Genomic DNA, 22,624 nt, shown 5'->3' with positions numbered 1-22,624 from the left:
TTATCCCTGTACTGTGACATCACTGTGTGTATTATCCCTGTACTGTGACATCACTGTGTGTATTATCCCTGTACTGTGACATCACTGTGTGTATTATCCCTGTACTGTGACATCTCTCTGTGTATTATCCCTGTACTGTGACATCGCTGTGTGTATTATCCCTGTACTGTGACATCACTGTGTGTATTATCCCTGTACTGTGACATCACTGTGTGTATTATCCCTGTACTGTGACATCACTGTGTGTATTATCCCTGTACTGTGACATCTCTCTGTGTATTATCCCTGTACTGTGACATCACTGTGTGTATTATCCCTGTACTGTGACATCACTGTGTGTATTATCCCTGTACTGTGACATCTCTCTGTGTATTATCCCTGTACTGTGACATCACTGTGTGTACTATCCCTGTACTGTGACATCACTGTGTGTATTATCCCTGTACTGTGACATCACTGTGTGTATTATCCCTGTACTGTGACATCTCTCTGTGTATTATCTCTGTACTGTGACATCACTGTGTGTATTATCCTGTACTGTGACATCACTGTGTGTATTATCCCTGTACTGTGACATCACTGTGTGTATTATCCCTGTACTGTGACATCTCTCTGTGTATTATCCCTGTACTGTGACATCACTGTGTGTATTATCCCTGTACTGTGACATCACTGTGTGTATTATCTCTGTACTGTGACATCACTGTGTGTATTATCCTGTACTGTGACATCTCTCTGTGTATTATCTCTGTACTGTGACATCACTGTGTGTATTATCCTGTACTGTGACATCACTGTGTGTATTATCCCTGTACTGTGACATCACTGTGTGTACTATCCCTGTACTGTGACATCACTGTGTGTATTATCCCTGTACTGTGACATCACTGTGTGTATTATCCCTGTACTGTGACATCTCTCTGTGTATTATCCCTGTACTGTGACATCACTGTGTGTATTATCCCTGTACTGTGACATCACTGTGTGTATTATCCCTGTACTGTGACATCTCTCTGTGTATTATCTCTGTACTGTGACATCACTGTGTGTATTATCCCTGTACTGTGACATCACTGTGTGTATTATCCCTGTACTGTGACATCACTGTGTGTATTATCCCTGTACTGTGACATCACTGTGTGTATTGTCCCTGTACTGTGACATCACTGTGTGTACTATCCCTGTACTGTGACATCACTGTGTGTATTATCCCTGTACTGTGACATCACTGTGTGTATTGTCCCTGTACTGTGACATCACTGTGTATTATCCCTGTACTGTGACATCGCTGTGTGTATTATCCCTGTACTGTGACATCACTGTGTGTATTATCCCTGTACTGTGACATCACTGTGTGTATTATCTCTGTACTGTGACATCACTGTGTGTATTATCTCTGTACTGTGACATCACTGTGTGTATTATCTCTGTACTGTGACATCGCTGTGTGTATTATCTCTGTACTGTGACATCACTGTGTGTATTATCCTGTACTGTGACATCACTGTGTATTATCTCTGTACTGTGACATCACTGTGTGTATTATCTCTGTACTGTGACATCACTGTGTGTATTATCCCTGTACTGTGACATCGCTGTGTGTATTATCCTGTACTGTGACATCACTGTGTGTATTATCCCTGTACTGTGACATCACTGTGTGTATTATTCTGTACTGTGACATCACTGTGTGTATTATCCCTGTACTGTGACATCGCTGTGTGTATTATCCTGTACTGTGACATCACTGTGTGTATTATCCCTGTACTGTGACATCACTGTGTGTATTATCCTGTACTGTGACATCACTGTGTGTATTATCTCTGTACTGTGACATCACTGTGTGTATTATCCCTGTACTGTGACATCACTGTGTGTATTACCTCTGTACTGTGACATCACTGTGTGTATTATCTCTGTACTGTGACATTGCTGTGTGTATTATCTCTGTACTGTGATATCACTGTGTGTATTATCCCTGTACTGTGATATCACTGTGTGTATTATCTCTGTACTGTGACATCACTGTGTGTATTATCTCTGTACTGTGACATCGCTGTGTGTATTATCCCTGTCCTGTGACATCACTGTGTGTATTATCCCTGTACTGTGACATCACTGTGTGTATTATCCCTGTACTGTGACATCACTGTGTGTATTATCCCTGTACTGTGACATCACTGTGTGTACTATCCCTGTTCTGTGACATCACTGTGTGTATTATCCCTGTACTTTGACATCACTGTGTGTATTATCCCTGTACTGTGACATCTCTCTGTCTATTATCCCTGTACTGTGACATCACTGTGTGTATTATCCCTGTACTGTGACATCACTGTCTGTATTATCTCTGTACTGTGACATCACTGTGTGTATTATCTCTGTACTGTGACATCACTGTGTGTATTATCTCTGTACTGTGACATCACTGTGTGTATTATCCTGTACTGTGACATCACTGTGTATTATCCCTGTACTGTGACATCACTGTGTGTATTATCTCTGTACTGTGACATCACTGTGTGTATTATCCCTGTACTGTGACATCGCTGTGTGTATTATCCTGTACTGTGACATCACTGTGTGTATTATCCCTGTACTGTGACATCACTGTGTGTATTATCCTGTACTGTGACATCACTGTGTGTATTATCTCTGTACTGTGACATCACTGTGTGTATTATCTCTGTACTGTGACATCACTGTGTGTATTATCCCTGTACTGTGACATCACTGTGTGTATTATCTCTGTACTGTGACATCACTGTGTGTATTATCTCTGTACTGTGACATCGCTGTGTGTATTATCTCTGTACTGTAACATCACTGTGTGTATTATCCCTGTCCTGTGACATCACTGTGTGTATTATCCCTGTACTGTGACATCACTGTGTGTATTATCCCTGTACTGTGACATCACTGTGTGTATTATCCCTGTACTGTGACATCACTGTGTGTATTATCTCTGTACTGTGACATCACTGTGTGTATTATCCCTGTACTGTGACATCACTGCGTGTATTATCCCTGTACTGTGACATCACTGTGTGTATTATCCCTGTACTGTGACATCACTGTGTGTATTATCTCTGTACTGTGACATCACTGTGTGTGTATTATCCCTGTACTGTGACATCACTGTGTGTATTATCCCTGTACTGTGACATCACTGTGTGTATTATCTCTGTACTGTGACATCACTGTGTGTATTATCCCTGTACTGTGACATCACTGTGTGTATTATCTCTGTACTGTGACATCACTGTGTGTATTATCCCTGTACTGTGACATCACTGTGTGTATTATCCCTGTACTGTGACATCTCTCTGTGTATTATCCCTGTACTGTGACATCACTGTGTGTATTATCCCTGTACTGTGACATCACTGTGTGTATTATCTCTGTACTGTGACATCACTGTGTGTATTATCCCTGTACTGTGACATCACTGTGTGTATTATCCCTGTACTGTGACATCACTGTGTGTATTATCTCTGTACTGTGACATCACTGTGTGTATTATCCCTGTACTGTGACATCACTGTGTGTATTATCTCTGTACTGTGACATCACTGTGTGTATTATCTCTGTACTGTGACATCACTGTGTGTATTATATATTAGTATATTGTTCTATCTTATATACTTTTTGATATTGTCCTTGGAGAAGTCACGGCAGTTCTCCATCTCCTTCTTCCTTTCCCTCCCTAGGAGAGCCCATGACTGGAGAACATCTCCATCGAGCTGTCAATATGAATGATGAAGACGCCGTCCTAAAAGTCCTTGAGTGCGGGTGAGGATTTCTGTGATGGTTTTATATTTAGGTAACAATATTTGTATTTATTGTGTGTTTGGATTGGACGGTGACATCTCCTCCATCGGGCCGAGGTCTACGTGTAATTGTCCACCTCGTGGTTTACACCTGGTGGCGGCAAAATCAATGGTGCAGATTTACAAATCTCGTCTAATTATTATACCGAGCAAACGTAGACTGTACAGGCCGAAGCGCCAAAGATGGACATAAAACTTCTAGTCTAGTGTAACTTTATTCCACCTATTTACTTACTGTTTATGAGAATTTTGGTGCTGACTAAATTTAGTCCTTTCTCACCAAAACCCCATCCTGCCTCATCCCCTTACGAGGCACAATAAGGCATGTAATCACATAGTAAATGGCGTGAAGTTCAGTTGTTTTGACATTAATTAAAGGAATTTTCCATAAATAAGATATTTATCCTGTACCCTAAATATCAGATTGAGGGGATTCCGATTTCTTGGACCCCCTATAGCCCCTTGTTGTGTAGACCAGGAGACGCTGGAAGCTTCTGTGATGGATTTCTCTGCACAAGGTTCTCCCCAGTACAGAGAAATCCGTCACAGAAGCCTCCTGACGTGTCCTTGTCCACACTGGTTAGAAATACTAATGAGAAAAGTATTCGTATCCCCTCCCTACATGATTGGTCGAGGTCCAACCGCTGTAATCCCCAACAATCTCGATAACTGACCCCCTCCTGATCACAAGAACGGGAGGTGCTCTTCTCACTATTGGAATGAAGCCGTTGGTCCCCCACAGATCAGATTGTAAATGGGGAATAACCATAATACTTGCTACAACCCCTTTAAAGGGAACCTGTCATCAGAAATTGCCCCAGTAAACCACTAGCAGTATGTCCTCAAGCAGCTGCTCAGCTTCTAGGTGATGTTTCTTTCATGGCCAAGCTTGGTGCCATCATCCAGAAAATCAACTTTGAAGTTAGCTTTGGCTGTATAAAGTCAGGGAGGCGGAGCATTTAACACTGAAGTCAAGCTCTCCCAACCTACAATATAGTAGAAAGAAGGAGGACAAATTCAAGGTTCCCTGAACAGCAAAAATTGTCGTGGGGGAGCAGGAGCTACAATGATGATCCAGATCTGACCTCACCCCTCCTGTAGTTCCAGGAAAGGAGGCGGGTCCTGGGCGTGGCCGGTCCTGGGCAGGTCCTAGGCGTGGCAGGTCCTGGGCGGCTTCTGGGCGTGGCAGGTCCTGGGTGGCTTCTGGGCGTGGCAGGTCCTGGGCGGCTTCTGGGCGTGGCCGGTCCTGGGCGGGTCCTAGGCATGGCAGGTTCTGGGCGTGGCATGTCCTGGGCGGCTTCTGGGCGTGGCAGGTCCTGGGCGGGTCCTGGGTGTGGCAGCTCCTGGTCTTACTGGAACTGCATGAAGATACCTTGAGTCCTCTCTGGTGGTGGCCCGGGTGCTCTCAATGAGGAGACTGAGTGCCACCTCAACACTTCATCACGACTGCCCGGGGAGGCCGGTAGATCCTCCATTTATATTCCCTCCTGAATCTTTGTGGATGTAGCTTAGAGAAATGTTCTGATTAGTTGTAATTTTTTATCTTGGATTACAGCTCCGGAGCACATACCGCTGCTTCATTAAGTGAATTACTGAGCGCGGCCAAACGTAACATCTTACAATTTATCCAGAAATCCTCTTCAGTCTACAGCGACTTCATTACTTTATCTGGAGGCTTTGATTGACGTCAGAAAAAAAAAAAATTTTATTTGAATGCGGAAGATTTTTTTTACTATTTCACATCTTTCTAAAAGTTAAACGAGAAAGTGGAAGGCACCTGCCCGACTCTTAGAAGGAAACTCATCTCCATTTAATCCTTAGAAATGTCACTTGTGGGCTCTCATAAGCCTCTGCCGAGATAAGGCGAGAGGGGGGGTCATTGTGAAAATTACAAAAGGTTATGCGCAAAACTTTTCGAAAACTTCGAAGACTTTCACTCTCGACGTTTAAATGAAGAAAAAAATTCCGAGATGATGATTTGAATTGGAATTGCCGGAGGAAATGTTCCAAGGAGCCGAGTGATAAGAGGATGCGCATTATTAATATCAACACTTCAATGAATTATCGTCATAATAACCTGCCGACAGCGTCACGTGGGCGGGGGAGGGGCTACGTTTATTCTGTATTTTACTTTAAGTGAAGTGCCCTTTGCAAAATTTTTGGAGGGTTGGTTTACGGTGAGGATTTTTGTTCGCACAAAGAGGAAAAATTATGCTTGCAAATTTTTTTGTCGTGTTTCCGATCGTTTCATCCGGAATTCGCCATTGAAACGCAGTGGAAGTCTACTACAAATCTATATCCGGTGCATGCAAATAGGATTCTGCAGCCGTTTTTTTACACACGTTAAAGGAGGAATTTGAACTGTAACTTAAAGTTTTATAAAGTTTTTTTCTTGAGCTGCAGTAGCTGAAAACTAAATGCTGAGGAGAGGATTCATCCTGACATTCTGGGGGTCATTTACTAAGGGCCCGATTTGCGTTTTCCCGACATGTTTCTGAATTGCCCCGGGATTTTGGCGCGCCGGCATGCACGCGACGGAAATCGGGGGGCGTGGCCGAACAAAAACCCGACAGATTCGGAAAAACCGCCTCATTTTAAAAAAAAAAAAAAGGTGTCGCTGGACACGCGCTTATGTTCACCAAGTATAGGTTTGTGAACTCCGGCGGGCATCGGCGGACTTCAGCGCAGCAGCGACACCTGGTGGGCGTCGGACGAGCTACCTTAGTGAATCGCCGGAAGACCCAAATCCACCGCAGAGAAGGCGCCGCTGGATCGCGAATGGACCTGGTAAGTAAATCTGCCCCTCTGTGTCTTGGCCGGGGTGTCAGTACTAGTGCATGGGAGGAGAGCTCAGCATTATGGGAAGTGAGGGAGAGCTGCTCTGGCCTCACTGCCCTTAAATGTCACAACTAGGATGTGCCTGTCCACTTCAGGAGAAGCTGGAGAGGATTTTATATCAGGATGGATCTCAGTCTAGGAAGAAGCCAGCAGCACGATAGAGGTTGTTGTTGGAATAGTTTTCTCTCTCTGTGCCAAAACTATTTTTGATCAGTTAACTTCAGAATGACACTTTAAGTGGTGATTCCTTCTTTTTGGGATAGACATCAGGATTGGATCAGTGGGGGTTTGATATCTGGCACCTCAGCTGATGAACTGCTCAAGGTATCAGCAGAGCTCTGGTGAGCATCACTTCCGCTTTCCCTGTCAGTGTTGTCACATACTGTGTGCGGCGCTGTACTTGGCCTCAAACTTTGACCTCCAACACAAGCTCAAGGGGGGTTCCATATTTTTTTTTCTTATATTTGTTTTCCATTCTATTTTTTTTTAATATTTTATTTATTTTACTTTTTATTCCTTTTGTCTTTAGATTTCCTTTCTTTGTAGTAGTACCAGTGGGCTTCACTCTCACTGTTGGATGCTTTTTTGTTTATTCTTATTGCTTTGGTAATTTTATGAAAATTTTATATATTTTCTGTGAGTTTAGTAATTTATCTCAGACTCCTTGGCATTTGACTGTCCTAAAGACTTTCCCACCTCCACAAAATCCAACTCTTCGTTTGCTTGGTAATTGCCATTGATTCTGGCACATTTGGAATATTTCCTGTAGCCAGGGTCGGCTCCAGTTCTCAGTGGGGCCCTTGGTGACAAAGCCTCTGTGGGCACCTTTGCAGTGAACTCACAGGGTGGCATTAAAAATTCAGAAATGAAAAACGTCTCCTGTACCCCAAAATATTCCCTAGTTTATCATCCCAAACAGCCCCCTTAATGGTTATTTTATATAAAGCCCCTCTTACCCTCTATGGATTCATTAAATAAAGCCCCCCTCAAACCTTATGGATTTATTAGATAAAACCCTCCTCACCCTCATGGATTCCTTATGTACAGCCTTATGGGCCCCGGCACTTGCCCTGCTATGCCCGAGTGCTGGCGCCGGCCCTGCCTGTAGCCCCCAGTGTTCCTGAACAATCCGGCCCATTTGTTTGAATGACAATATGCCGTAGGCTACTTATGGTCAGGTGGGTGGTCTAGGACTCAAAAAGCCTGCCCAGTTGACAAGAGAATCTAAGATAATGGGGCCCAGCGGACCTCACTTTCGACGGACATCCCGACGATTTCCATTTTGCGCCGCTGGGCCAGGGATTTAAAAGGGGTTTTTGGCGCACGCTATCGGATTTTGCCGGCTTTCATGCAACACAAATCGGGGGGCAGGCTGTTGGACGATCCAACGGATTCGGACAAACCGCGGGAATTGTGTCGCAAGCCAAGCACTTGCATACACCGGGAAGAAGGTGAACTCCGGCTGACCTGAGTGGGGAAACGACACATGCAGGAAATCGGGCGCCCGATCTTCATGAATCGTGGCAGAGTTCATCCTCATCGGACAGTCCGGATCGGGGATCGCGCAGGGACCGGGTAAGTAAATGTGCCCCTGTATTGGGCACTGAAACTGAAATTATTCCTCGGGAACATTAAGAGCCTGAGGGATAATCCCAGCGGCACCAGATCGGTGGATTGAGACGAACGTGAGCGAAGAGTCGGAGTCGGTGAAGTTGTTGAAACGTCGTCTTGTGATTCCATATTTCTTCTGGTTTATGGAGTAGATTTTCGATGCTCAAATGGAAACGTTCTACCAACCGAAGACTGAGAAGATGTAACTAGAACAAACCTCGAGTAGAGACTGTAGTCTATGAGGACAATGCTTCCTAAGGCTGCGGATCTGACTTCTGTACATCTTCTATGCGCCATTTATGGACTTTCGATGAATGAATGAAATGAGATGTATTCCTGGTCCCGGCGTCGCTCTCTATTGTTGCTGTAGGTATCTGCAGTATTGTCCCACTATCTATAGGCACAGTCGCAGTGATATATTGCGCTGTGTGGCTTTCTCCACCTCCTTAAACTCCTCCGAGAATCCCTGGCGCCGTCCTGTTTTATGGTGAAACGTTTCTCGTATTTTCTCGTTTTGTTGGAAGGTCATCGGAAAACGTTCCTTTCAAAACCGAATTGTGAAGGGAGAAGAGCGCGGGGAGGATGTTCTCTTCTGTGTTACCATGTTAATAGGCGCATGGAACATATTCATGGAACTTCCAGCAATCACATTTGTTACTTTAGTTTTACGGTATATTGTGCTCATTCATAAAGAGACCAGGAAGCCTGGATCAATAGGCGACGGCCTGCTGGTGCATGTATTATTACACTAGATAGTGCCGCATACTGGAGACTTCATACATATTGAGCTACTCACATCTAAACCTGCAGAATTGTGCTGTGTCTGTACAGTATAATGTATGTCATCTAGCAGCAGAATAGTGAGTGCAGCTCTGGGGTATAATACAGGATGTAACTCAGGATCAGTACAGGATAAGTAATGTCATGTATGTACACAGTGACTGCACCAGCAGCAGAATAGTGAGTGCAGCTCTGGAGTATAATACAGTATGTAACTCAGGATCAGTACAGGATAAGTAATGTCATGTATGTACACAGTGACTGCACCAGCAGCAGAATAGTGCGTGCAATCTCATTCTGCTGTGTGTTACTGAAGGGTGTGGTTGTGTGCTGCTGAGCTCCTGCACCACCTGGTGGAAGACCAATCCACCCAGGCCTGCTCTCTCCTCCCCAGGGAGGGAGTGGGTTTTCTGGGATGAGTGAACCAGGCAAATCCCGGGCTTCTGCCTCTCGGACTAGGCCGGCGGGGGGCAGGAAAAGCCAGATACCGGCCAACATGGAGGGGGTGAGAAGATCTGCCCGAACCCAAGGACGCAGCGATGTGACCTCGGCTGCCACCCCCAAGACCCAGGGAAGCCGCAAGGTCTCCGGTTCACAGAAGATCAAGGCAAGTAACATCAGCCTGAGTGCTCCTCCTGGAAAGCTGAGTGACTGTGCGGGAAAGTTGGGTGGTTCAGCTGGAAAGCTGGGTGCTCACGGAGGTGTGCAAAAAGCATGGGGACATCTAAAGGCCCGGGAGTCTGCTACCATCTATGGCTCCCGGATTGCTGAGCACCTCCGTGAGTACGAGGAAGCTGGCAAGGCGCTGAATAGGCTCCAGGAGGAGATACGTGAGACCGTGGCCCTAGCGGGGGTGGCTACATAGAAGAAAAAGTCTGATCTTCTTAACACCATTGACAGACTTAAAGCCGAGGTCACCGCTCTGCAGGAAAAACGACGGTTGATCCGGGAGCACAGCGGTCCGTTCAGGGAAAAGTTGGAGAACGACGCAAGATTTGATGACATGCGCCAGGAGCAGCTGAGAAAGCTGAAGGGGCTTCAGATCCAGGCGGATGAAGGCGATGGCGATGATGAGGAGGATGAGGAAGACCTGCCGTGTCCGTCTGGTGGCCTGCGCCAACACCAGCAGGCCTCGCACGACAGGCTGCCTGCAGAGCAAGCGCCATTACCATCAGGCTGCGGCTCTGCCAACCTGGAGGAGGAAAGTGATGACAGCGGCCAGGGAGGGGCGCTAATGGCTCAGATACGTCAGCTTGAGTCCCCAGTTCACCTCCAGAACTTCTCCTTCGGCGATGATATGCCAGATGACGACCTAAAGAGAAAGAAGAGAGCCAAGAAGATCAAGGCGTCTCAGGAGGTGAATCTGGTGTTTCGTCCCCTCCCTGTTCCCTCCGGGCGGGCAGCAGTGCCAGCCTGTCGTGTAGGCCCCGTTACCCAGCCCAGCACGAATCCTGCAGTGGACTCGGTGCCAGGGTGCGGGGAGATTGCAAAGCCACGTTCCACCATGGCGCAGAGCACCAGCCTTGTTTGTAGTAGCAAGGATGGTGCAGGGAAGGCATCGGCCGAAAGGCCGGACAGTGAGGGCGATCCAGCAGGTCCTGGTACTGTGCGCTGCCCCCCAGTGGGAGGGGGGGGTGGCCCGGTGCCAGGGGCAGTGGCGGTGGCTCCTGTGGCCCCTAGCGCTGTGGCTGCATCTAGCTCCGGTGGGCAGCGGCAGTGTGATGGGGCTGCTGGGGCTTGTGGTGCGGCGCCTCCCAAGCGTCCTGTGCAGCCTGTGGGAAAGGGCGCAGGAAAAGTTTTATTTTGTATCGGTGCATCTGACCCTGGAGATGACCATAAGAGACTGTCCGGAGTCAATAAGGACAAGCGGCCTCTTTCATCCAGCGAGCAGCGATGCTCAAACCTTAAAAAAACTGTGGGACAACAAGGGGTTAATGCCAATGAGGCAGAGGGCACAAGTAAGATCGGGGTTGGAGCTGCCTCTTCTCAGGCTGTATCAGCTATGGAGGTGGCTCTACCCCCAGTGCCCAGTGACGCCGAGGCAACCCCAGGTCCTCCTGGCCCAGCTGGTGTGAGTGATGCAAGGAAGCGAGGCAGTGATGCAAGGAAGCGAGGCAGTAATGTACATAGTGTGGTGAATGTGGGGGTGGTGAATGGTGCTGAGGGGGGTGATCCTGTTGTGCGTGCTGGACCTTCTGCACCCCCAGTGGTGGCCGCTCCTATAAGGAGCTATGCGAGTGTCACCGCTGGGGCAAGTGGGGTTAACTCCTTGTCTCCTGACTCTGGGAATAGCGTTTTGCAAAGGCGTCTTCTGGAGGCTCTCAGGAGAGGGGAAAAGTCAATCACTGTAGAGGGGAGAGAGGTTGATCTGTCCTTCTGGACAGACAGGCATGGCCTGGCAGCCTTCCAAGAGAAAAGGGGGGGAGAGACTGTATGGTCTTTACCCACAACCGGGCCCGGAGCTGCCCGTAGGAATGTGGTTCGTCTTCGCTGGAGGGGCAGTGACGCATGCCCACCCAGGTCAAGGGTGGTGGAGCTCCTCCTGAAGATGAACTTCAGGGCTAGTGACATCTTTGCCCTGATACATCCTTATGGTACTCCGGAGTTCGATGTCAGCTTTGTTCGGCCGGAGGGCTTAGAGCTCTTCTGGTCGAATTATGAGCTGGCAAAGAACGAGCCCACATGGCGAGACTTTGCTGTGCAAGCAGTGTCTCGCCAAAACACAGTCAAGAAGGTGACCGTTTTGACCCGTAACGAGTCACTTTCTTGCATGGACATCATGACTTGGCTCAGTCGTTATGGTGAGGTTGTACAGGTACCTCAGAAAAACCGCGATGAATTTGGCATTTGGTCTGGGGCCTGGACCTTCATGATGAAGTTGAAGTGTTCAGGCGGCACAGTCGCCCACATTCCTTCTTCAGCCTTTCTTGGGCGGGACAGAATCCTGATTTTCTACCAGGGGCAGCCGAAGGTCTGTCACAGGTGCGGTGACCCCACACACTTTAGCGCCAGCTGCCAAGTGCAGAAGTGCGCTTTGTGTGGTGGGCTAGGTCATCTCGCTGCATCCTGTAAGGACATTAGGTGTAACCTGTGTGGTGAGCTCGGTCACCCTTTCAGCCGTTGTCCTCGCTCCTTTGCCAATGCGGTTGTGACCCCAGTGGAGGAGAGCCATGAGGTTGCTTCTGCTGGGGAAGGTACCAGCAGAGGTGGAGGAGCTGAGGGGCCTGTGAAGAAAAGTAAGAATAAGTCACCTTCTCAGTTGAGGCGGCTTGAAGCCAGACAAAAAGGGAGAGAACTGGGGAAGCCTCAGGTTGCTGGGGTGACCCTTGGTCCTTCCTCAGAGGCTGGTCATGCTACTGAGGCCCTGAGGGATGATGAGTTGGATGAGGAGGTCAGGAGGATGGAGCGCGAGAAAGGTGCCATGTCCTCCACGTCCTCCCATTATGAGAGTATGGATGAGGATAACAGGATTTGGCTAGAAAATAAGCGCAAGCAGAAAAAGAAAAAGCGCGGCGTATCTAAGGTACCTAAGGAAGGGAAAACTTCCTCCCCTCTGGTTGAGCTTTCCAACCAGTTCCTCACCCTCGATGAGATCGCCTCCTCGGAAGGAGAGGCTGAGGGTGGGGTTCTGGAGGTGGCGGCGGAGCAGCCTGCAGGGGGCGCCGAGTCTCTATCCTCTGGGGAAGCCGGGTCCTCAGAGTGGGAGACTGACTCAGAGTCAGGAGACAAGGACGAAGGAGAGGGTGGTCCGGGTGGGTCCTTGGGGGCCAGTAATAACATGGACACCTCGATTTCATTAAAGAGAAGTTGCCCCAATTCTGAAGGGAAAAGGGAAAAGGCATCATCTTCAGAGGACAGTAGGGGGAAGGGAAATAGTAAGAAAAAAGCCGTCTAACTCAATCACTCATGATGGCGGCACCCACTCCGTTGACGCTGGCGTCCATTAATGTCGCCAGCATTAAATCTGATGCGGCTAGATTTGCGGCCTTTGATTTTCTCGGCCGTGTTGAAGCCGACATTTTATTTTTGCAGGAGACCAGGCTGCCAGATTTGGCGGCCGTGTTTAAAGCTAAGAGGGAATGGAGACACGGGCCTTCCTATTGGTCTCTTGCGGCCGAGCCGTATAGCGGGGTGGCGGTCCTTTTTACCGCACCGGTAGAATGCCGACGAGTTATTGAGTTAGAAATGGGGAGGTGCCTGATCCTGGATGTCCTCATGAAGGGACAAGAACTGCGCCTAATTAACATCTATGGTCCCCAGTCCAAGTGGGACAGGAAGTGTCTCTTTATGAGGATCAAGCCCTACCTTTTTACAAGTCGGCAGGTGGTCTTTGGAGGGGACTTCAATGCTGTCACGAGGTCCCAGGATAGGGGAGGTTCCAGAGACAAGCTGACTTATGATAGCGTCGCTCTTAATAGCATAGCTAGTGAGGCTCGCCTGGTGGATGTCCACATCCGGCACACCCCAGGCCACGCGGGGTTCACCTATTATAGGGGTAGCTGCAGGTCTAGAATAGACAGGTTTTATTTAAAGGAGGAAGCCATTTCTTCAGCAGTGTCCGTTGTTGAGGTGGAGTTCTCCGACCACTGTCTAATTTTGTTTTCTCTGAATGTTACAGAGACCCCCCGGATGGGAAGAGGCTATTGGAAGCTCAATTCGTCTCTCCTGGAAGAAGCAGAGATAAGACAATCCTTTGAGGACTTTCTTCAGAGCCAGGTACCATTGCTGGGCCTTTGTAGCAGTAAGTCAGAGTGGTGGGAGATGCTCAAGAAAAGGGTGGCGAGATTCTTCCGCCAGCTCTCGAGCCTCAGGAGCCTGGACAGGTACCGCCTGTATCAGGGCCTGAGGAGGAAACTCGAGCATCTCGTCTCGACTGGAGGTAGTCGTGAGGACATCTCCAGAGTGAAATCCTTGCTGAAGAGGTGTCAGTACGATAGACACGCATCTTTGGTTTTTGAGAGGGATTACGGGAAGTACCGCTCGCCCGACCCTTACAGGAACTGCAAGATGTCAGTGAGTAGTAAAGTTGTCACAGGACTGGTTGACAGTACGGGATCCCTGAAAAGGTCCAGATCAGGGATTCTGGAGGTCGTCAGATCCTTCTACTCGCACCTCTTGGGCAGGAAGGATCTAGATCGGGATGTGATATCGGCTTTTCTGGCTGAAACTGTCCCTGAGCCAGGAGTAGACCCCTCTCTTGATGTTTTGACAGAGATGATCAGTGAAGAGGAAGTCAGCCGGGCGATTGAAGGGCTCGCCCTCAAGAAATCGCCAGGTCCAGATGGCTTAACATCTGAGTTTTATAAGACCTTTAAGGACGCCTTGGTTCCCCTCTTGACTGAGGTATTCAATGAGTGTCTTTCCTCGGGCGCTCTGCCGAAGTCAATGAGGAGGTCTGCCCTGATCATTCTGTCAAAGGGTAAGGACCGATCTCGTATTGAGAACTGGCGTCCCATAGCGCTTCTCAATACGGACAGAAAGGTTTTGGCAAAGGTGCTGTTTAATCGGCTGGTGCAGTTTGCGCCCCGGCTCCTTTCGGGGACCCAGCACTGCTCTGTTCCAGGCCGCAGTACATTTAGTGCTGTGCTTTGTGTTCGGGAGGCAGTGGAGCAGGGCAGGGCTGGTAACTGGAAGGGGTACTTGCTGTCCTTGGATCAGGCAAAAGCGTTTGATCGGGTTGACCACGAGTACCTCTGGTCTGTCCTTCTGAGGTATGGCCTGCCGGGGGAGTTTGTCAATTGGCTAAAGGTTTTGTATGCAGGGGCAGAGAGTTTCCCGCTTGTGAATGGTTGGATTGGCCGCTCTTTTGAGGTCGGGTCTGGTGTTCGCCAGGGTTGTCCTCTGAGCCCACTTTTATACGTGTTCGCGATTGACCCATTCCTTAGGAGGGTTGATCGTGGGCCGTTGGTGGGAGTCGGGATGGACCAGGCGGCACCGGAAGCCACTCTAAGGGTGGTAGCGTACGCTGATGATGTCACCGTTTTTGTGTCCTCGAGAGGGGAGGCGCAATGGGTGATGTCAGAGGTTGACCGCTACTCAGAGGCTTCTGGGTCCAAGATCAACCGGGATAAGTGTGAGAGTCTCTGGCTGGGAGAGGGGGATCCAGGCTTTGATCTCCCGGACACTCTTCCAGGGCCCCAAGACTCTGCCAAAGTTCTCGGCATCGAATTTGGCCAGGGGGATTACCCCATGCAAAACTGGGACGGCAGGCTTAAGATTGCCGCTCAGAAGGTGGACCAGTGGAAGGGTTGGTCTTTGACCCTCAGGGAAAGGGTGAACTTGATTAAAACTTACCTGCTCCCATTGCTGATATATCTGGGCAGTGTGTGCATGTTGCCAGAACCCCTCTGGACTCGGGTCTACAGTCTGTTCTTCCAGCTGTTATGGGGGAATAGGCTGAACCTTATCAAGAGGGAGGTTACTTACCGCACGAGGAGACAAGGAGGGTTGTGTATGGTCAACCCTGTGGTGTTCCTAGTGAATACCTTTCTTAAGATCAATGTAGCAAACCTCTGGAAAGAGAGGGCTCCTCCGTGGGTATACTCCTGCAGGGGATGGTTTCGGCCTTTCTTCCAGGAATGGGAGACAGGAGGGCAAGTGAAGGATCTCCGTACACCGCATGGGCATCTTCCGGCTTACGCTACCCCGGTTCTGAAGGTGATTCGCCGGTGGGGTCTGGGAATGTGGGAGATCAGGACCATGTCGAGGAAACTCCTTGACAAAAGGGTTCTGTTGACCCATTTCCAGAAGCCTCTGGCCCTCAGGGATTGCCCAAGTCGGGATCTGGGGGTGGGTTTAGGTCTTTTGAATTCCATCAGGATCCCCTTGAAGTTTTGGGACTTGACTTGGCGCTGCTTCCATGGAAAGCTGTGTGTGAGGGACAATCTGAAGTGTAGGAGCTCTGAGGAAAGGGGTTGTCCCCGGGAGGAGTGCGGTGGTCTGCTGGAGAGCATGGACCACTTCCTGCTTCAGTGCCCCTTTAACACAGAGGTGTACAACCGGGTGGGCGCTTCCATCCATTGGCCCGGGTTGGCCGGTCTCTCCTATGCGGAGTGGGCCTATGGAGCATTCAGAGGCCTGGGTGGCCGGGACCGATGCACGTTATTCCTAGTCAGTCTAGTGGTCAGGTACCACACGTGGAACGCACGGTGTTTAGTATCGACGCAGCGTAAAATCCTCCCGGTGGATGAGGTGGTTAGGAACATTCTGGGTGACCTGGTGAAGGTGCGCTCTCTGGAGTATGAGAGGCGGGGCACGGGGAGGGCCTCTCTCCTTTGGAGGGGGTTCTCCTTTAGTGTCCCTTAGTCTGTCATCTCCTCTCCTGGTGTTGGGCTGAAGCTGACACTGTAGATTTTTGTTTTGTATCTGAGGTTATAGTGATGTAGGGCTTGCAGGCGCCGATCCTGGGCTTCATGTGGTTGGTTTGTTATATGTTGATATGTTTAATGTGTTTGTATTTTGTGTACAGTGTGTATTTATGTAGTTATAGTTAATGTGTATATAGGTGGTTGGTTTTAGGGTGTTGGTGTTAGGGTGTTAGGTTGGGAGGGGGGTGGACAGGACTTGGACTTTATGATCCTGGGCACTGGTCTGGACTATATAGCGCGAACTTTGGACGTTAGACCAGTGTCTGGGTGGGAGGGTGATGGGCGTGGGATTTAGTTAGTTATATTTAATATTTAATGTTTTTATTTCCTGTTTGTCTTTTTTTTTTGCTGTGCATTCTTTAGTTATTTATGGAAAAAAAAAAAAAAAAAAAAAAAAAAAAATTATAAAAATTTATATATATAAAAAAAAAAAAAATATTAGGTGGTGGGATTGGGTGAAGGTTTTGTTTTATAATGCTGATTGTGTGGTGTGTGTGTGGCTGGGCCAGGAGATTTTCGTAAGACTCTTTTAGTTTGTATTATTGTTTTGTTATTATTATTGTTTTGTTTTGCCAGAAGTTATGGCTTGATTTATGTTTATTGTTGTAATGTTTTTCATTTTTATATATAAAATAAAAGATTTACAGGATGTAACTCAGGATCAGTACAGGATAAGTAATGTCATGTATGTACACAGTGACTGCACCAGCAGCAGAATAGTGAGTGCAGCTCTGGAGTATAATACAGTATGTAACTCAGGATCAGTACAGGATAAGTAATGTCATGTATGTACAGTGACTGCACCAGCAGCAGAATAGTGCGTGCAATCTCATTCTGCTGTGTGTTACTGAAGGGTGTGGTTGTGTGCTGCTGAGCTCCTGCACCACCTGGTGGAAGATCAATCCACCCAGGCCTGCTCTCTCCTCCCCAGGGAGGGAGTGGGTTTTCTGGGATGAGTGAACCAGGCAAATCCCGGGCTTCTGCCTCTCGGACTAGGCCGGCGGGGGGCAGGAAAAGCCAGATACCGGCCAACATGGAGGGGGTGAGAAGATCTGCCCGAACCCAAGGACGCAGCGATGTGACCTCGGCTGCCACCCCCAAGACCCAGGGAAGCCGCAAGGTCTCCGGTTCACAGAAGATCAAGGCAAGTAACATCAGCCTGAGTGCTCCTCCTGGAAAGCTGAGTGACTGTGCGGGAAAGTTGGGTGGTTCAGCTGGAAAGCTGGGTGCTCACGGAGGTGTGCAAAAAGCATGGGGACATCTAAAGGCCCGGGAGTCTGCTACCATCTATGGCTCCCGGATTGCTGAGCACCTCCGTGAGTACGAGGAAGCTGGCAAGGCGCTGAATAGGCTCCAGGAGGAGATACGTGAGACCGTGGCCCTAGCGGGGGTGGCTACACAGAAGAAAAAGTCTGATCTTCTTAACACCATTGACAGACTTAAAGCCGAGGTCACCGCTCTGCAAGAAAAACGACGGTTGATCCGGGAGCACAGCGGTCCGTTCAGGGAAAAGTTGGAGAACGACGCAAGATTTGATGACATGCGCCAGGAGCAGCTGAGAAAGCTGAAGGGGCTTCAGATCCAGGCGGATGAAGGCGATGGTGATGATGAGGAGGATGAGGAAGACCTGCCGTGTCCGTCTGGTGGCCTGCACCAACACCAGCAGGCCTCGCACGACAGGCTGCCTGCAGAGCAAGCGCCATTACCATCAGGCTGCGGCTCTGCCAACCTGGAGGAGGAAAGTGATGACAGCGGCCAGGGGGGGGCGCTAATGGCTCAGATCCGTCAGCTTGAGTCTCCAGTTCACCTCCAGAACTTTTCTTTCGGCGATGATATCCCAGATGACGACCTAAAGAGAAAGAAGAGAGCCAGGAAGACCAAGGCGTCTCAGGAGGTGAATCTGGTGTTTCGTCCCCTCCCTGTTCCCTCCGGGCGGGCAGCAGTGCCAGCCTGTCGTGTAGGCCCCGTTACCCAGCCCAGCACGAATCCTGCAGTGGACTCGGTGCCAGGGTGCGGGGAGATTGCAAAGCCACGTTCCATCATGGCGCAGAGCACCAGCCTTGTTTGTAGTAGCAAGGATGGTGCAGGGAAGGCATCGGCCGAAAGGCCGGACAGTGAGGGCGATCCAGCAGGTCCTGGTACTGTGCGCTGCCCCCCAGTGGGAGGGGGGGGTGGCCCGGTGCCAGGGGCAGTGGCGGTGGCTCCTGTGGCCCCTAGCGCTGTGGCTGCATCTAGCTCCGGTGGGCAGCGGCAGTGTGATGGGGCTGCTGGGGCTTGTGGTGCGGCGCCTCCCAAGCGTCCTGTGCAGCCTGTGGGAAAGGGCGCAGGAAAAGTTTTATTTTGTATCGGTGCATCTGACCCTGGAGATGACCATAAGAGACTGTCCGGAGTCAATAAGGACAAGCAGCCTCTTTCATCCAGCGAGCAGCGATGCTCAAACCTTAAAAAAACTGTGGGACAACAAGGGGTTAATGCCAATGAGGCAGAGGGCACAAGTAAGATCGGGGTTGGAGCTGCCTCTTCTCAGGCTGTATCAGCTATGGAGGTGGCTCTACCCCCAGTGCCCAGTGACGCCGAGGCAACCCCAGGTCCTCCTGGCCCAGCTGGTGTGAGTGATGCAAGGAAGCGAGGCAGTGATGCAAGGAAGCGAGGCAGTAATGTACATAGTGTGGTGAATGTGGGGGTGGTGAATGGTGCTGAGGGGGGTGATCCTGTTGTGCGTGCTGGACCTTCTGCACCCCCAGTGGTGGCCGCTCCTATAAGGAGCTATGCGAGTGTCACCGCTGGGGCAAGTGGGGTTAACTCCTTGTCTCCTGACTCTGGGAATAGCGTTTTGCAAAGGCGTCTTCTGGAGGCTCTCAGGAGAGGGGAAAAGTCAATCACTGTAGAGGGGAGAGAGGTTGATCTGTCCTTCTGGACAGACAGGCATGGCCTGGCAGCCTTCCAAGAGAAAAGGGGGGGAGAGACTGTATGGTCTTTACCCACAACCGGGCCCGGAGCTGCCCGTAGGAATGTGGTTCGTCTTCGCTGGAGGGGCAGTGACGCATGCCCACCCAGGTCAAGGGTGGTGGAGCTCCTCCTGAAGATGAACTTCAGGGCTAGTGACATCTTTGCCCTGATACATCCTTATGGTACTCCGGAGTTCGATGTCAGCTTTGTTCGGCCGGAGGGCTTAGAGCTCTTCTGGTCGAATTATGAGCTGGCAAAGAACGAGCCCGCATGGCGAGACTTTGCTGTGCAAGCAGTGTCTCGCCAAAACACAGTCAAGAAGGTGACCGTTTTGACCCGTAACGAGTCACTTTCTTGCATGGACATCATGACTTGGCTCAGTCGTTATGGTGAGGTTGTACAGGTACCTCAGAAAAACCGCGATGAATTTGGCATTTGGTCTGGGGCCTGGACCTTCATGATGAAGTTGAAGTGTTCAGGCGGCACAGTCGCCCACATTCCTTCTTCAGCCTTTCTTGGGCGGGACAGAATCCTGATTTTCTACCAGGGGCAGCCGAAGGTCTGTCACAGGTGCGGTGACCCCACACACTTTAGCGCCAGCTGCCAAGTGCAGAAGTGCGCTTTGTGTGGTGGGCTAGGTCATCTCGCTGCATCCTGTAAGGACATTAGGTGTAACCTGTGTGGTGAGCTTGGACACCCTTTCAGCCGTTGTCCTCGCTCCTTTGCCAATGCGGTTGTGACCCCAGTGGAGGAGAGCCATGAGGTTGCTTCTGCTGGGGAAGGTACCAGCAGAGGTGGAGGAGCTGAGGGGCCTGTGAAGAAAAGTAAGAATAAGTCACCTTCTCAGTTGAGGCGGCTTGAAGCCAGACAAAAAGGGAGAGAACTGGGGAAGCCTCAGGTTCCTGGGGTGACCCTTGGTCCTTCCTCAGAGGCTGGTCATGCTACTGAGGCCCTGAGGGATGATGAGTTGGATGAGGAGGTCAGGAGGATGGAGCGCGAGAAAGGTGCCATGTCCTCCACGTCCTCCCATTATGAGAGTATGGATGAGGATAACAGGATTTGGCTAGAAAATAAGCGCAAGCAGAAAAAGAAAAAGCGCGGCGTATCTAAGGTACCTAAGGAAGGGAAAACTTCCTCCCCTCTGGTTGAGCTTTCCAACCAGTTCCTCACCCTCGATGAGATCGCCTCCTCGGAAGGAGAGGCTGAGGGTGGGGTTCTGGAGGTGGCGGCGGAGCAGCCTGCAGGGGGCGCCGAGTCTCTATCCTCTGGGGAAGCCGGGTCCTCAGAGTGGGAGACTGACTCAGAGTCAGGAGACAAGGACGAAGGAGAGGGTGGTCCGGGTGGGTCCTTGGGGGCCAGTAATAACATGGACACCTCGATTTCGTTAAAGAGAAGTTGCCCCAATTCTGAAGGGAAAAGGGAAAAGGGATCATCCTCAGAGGAGAGTAGAGGGAAGGGAGGTAGTAAGAAAAAAGCCGTCTAACTCAATCACTCATGATGGCGGCACCCACTCCGTTGACACTGGCGTCCATTAATGTCGCCAGCATTAAGTCTGATGCGGCTAGATTTGCGGCCTTTGATTTTCTCGGCCGTGTTGAAGCCGACATTTTATTTTTGCAGGAGACCAGGCTGCCAGATTTGGCGGCCGTGTTTAAAGCTAAGAGGGAATGGAGACACGGGCCTTCCTATTGGTCTCTTGCGGCCGAGCCGTATAGCGGAGTGGCGGTCCTTTTTACCGCACCGGTAGAATGCCGACGAGTTATTGAGTTAGAAATGGGGAGGTGCCTGATCCTGGATGTCCTCATGAAGGGACAAGAACTTCGTCTTATTAACATCTATGGTCCCCAGTCCAAGTGGGACAGGAAGTGTCTCTTTATGAGGATCAAGCCCTACCTTTTTACAAGTCGGCAGGTGGTCTTTGGAGGGGACTTCAATGCTGTCACGAGGTCCCAAGATAGGGGAGGTTCCAGAGACAAGCTGACTTATGATAGCGTCGCTCTTAATAGCATAGCTAGTGAGGCTCGCCTGGTGGATGTCCACATCCGGCACACCCCAGGCCACGCGGGGTTCACCTATTATAGGGGTAGCTGCAGGTCTAGAATAGACAGGTTTTATTTAAAGGAGGAAGCCATCTCTTCAGCAGTGTCCGTTGTTGAGGTGGAGTTCTCCGACCACTGTCTAATTTTGTTTTCTCTGAATGTTACAGAGACCCCCCGGATGGGAAGAGGCTACTGGAAGCTCAATTCGTCTCTCCTGGAGGAAGCAGAGATCAGACAATCCTTTGAGGACTTTCTTCAGAGCCAGGTACCATTGCTGGGCTTTTGTAGCAGTAAGTCAGAGTGGTGGGAGATGCTCAAGAAAAGGGTGGCGAGATTCTTCCGCCAGCTCTCGAGCCTCAGGAGCCTGGACAGGTACCGCCTGTATCAGGGCCTGAGGAGGAAACTCGAGCATCTCGTCTCGACTGGAGGTAGTCGTGAGGACATCTCCAGAGTGAAATCCTTGCTGAAGAGGTGTCAGTACGATAGACACGCATCTTTGGTTTTTGAGAGGGATTACGGGAAATACCGCTCGCCCGACCCTTACAGAAACTGCAAGATGTCAGTGAATGGTAAAGTTGTCACAGGACTGGTTGACAGTACGGGATCCCTGAAAAGGTCCAGATCAGGGATTCTGGAGGTCGTCAGATCCTTCTACTCGCACCTCTTGGGCAGGAAGGATCTAGATCGGGATGTGATGTCGGCTTTCCTGGCTGAAACTGTCCCTGAGCCAGGAGTAGACCCCTCTCTTGATGTTTTGACAGAGATGATTAGGGAAGAGGAAGTCAGCCGGGCGATTGAAGGGCTCGCCCTCAAGAAATCGCCGGGTCCGGATGGCTTAACATCCGAGTTTTATAAGACCTTTAAGGACGCCTTGGTTCCCCTCTTGACTGAGGTATTCAATGAGTGTCTTTCCTCGGGCGCTCTGCCGAAGTCAATGAGGAGGTCTGCCCTGATCATCCTGTCAAAGGGTAAGGACCGATCTCGTATTGAGAACTGGCGTCCCATAGCGCTTCTCAATACGGACAGAAAGGTTTTGGCAAAGGTGCTGTTTAATCGGCTGGTGCAGTTTGCGCCCCGGCTCCTTTCGGGGACCCAGCACTGCTCTGTTCCAGGCCGCAGTACATTTAGTGCTGTGCTTTGTGTCCGGGAGGCAGTGGAGCAGGGCAGGGCTGGTAACTGGAAGGGGTACTTGCTGTCCTTGGATCAGGCA

The 22,624-nt window shown here is 49.9% G+C and overlaps 1 protein-coding gene across 2 annotated transcripts in view; it reads left to right on the top strand.

The window, feature by feature from the left end:
• FANK1 (fibronectin type III and ankyrin repeat domains 1) overlaps nucleotides 1-22,624 on the top strand; it is a 93,392-nt gene that overhangs the window by 30,614 nt on the left and 40,154 nt on the right. For both annotated transcript variants that reach the window (XM_072130829.1, XM_072130828.1), the window contains exon 4: nucleotides 3,711-3,792. In XM_072130829.1, the coding sequence (XP_071986930.1) occupies nucleotides 3,711-3,792 (82 nt within the window). The remainder of the gene's footprint in view (nucleotides 1-3,710; nucleotides 3,793-22,624) is intronic.

Source organism: Engystomops pustulosus, chromosome 11 (genome assembly GCF_040894005.1).
Source record: "Engystomops pustulosus chromosome 11, aEngPut4.maternal, whole genome shotgun sequence".
In the NCBI taxonomy this organism is placed as follows: Eukaryota; Metazoa; Chordata; class Amphibia; order Anura; family Leptodactylidae; genus Engystomops; species Engystomops pustulosus.
Note: the sequence above shows the minus strand (reverse complement) of the source record. Positions and strands in the feature narration are given on the sequence as shown.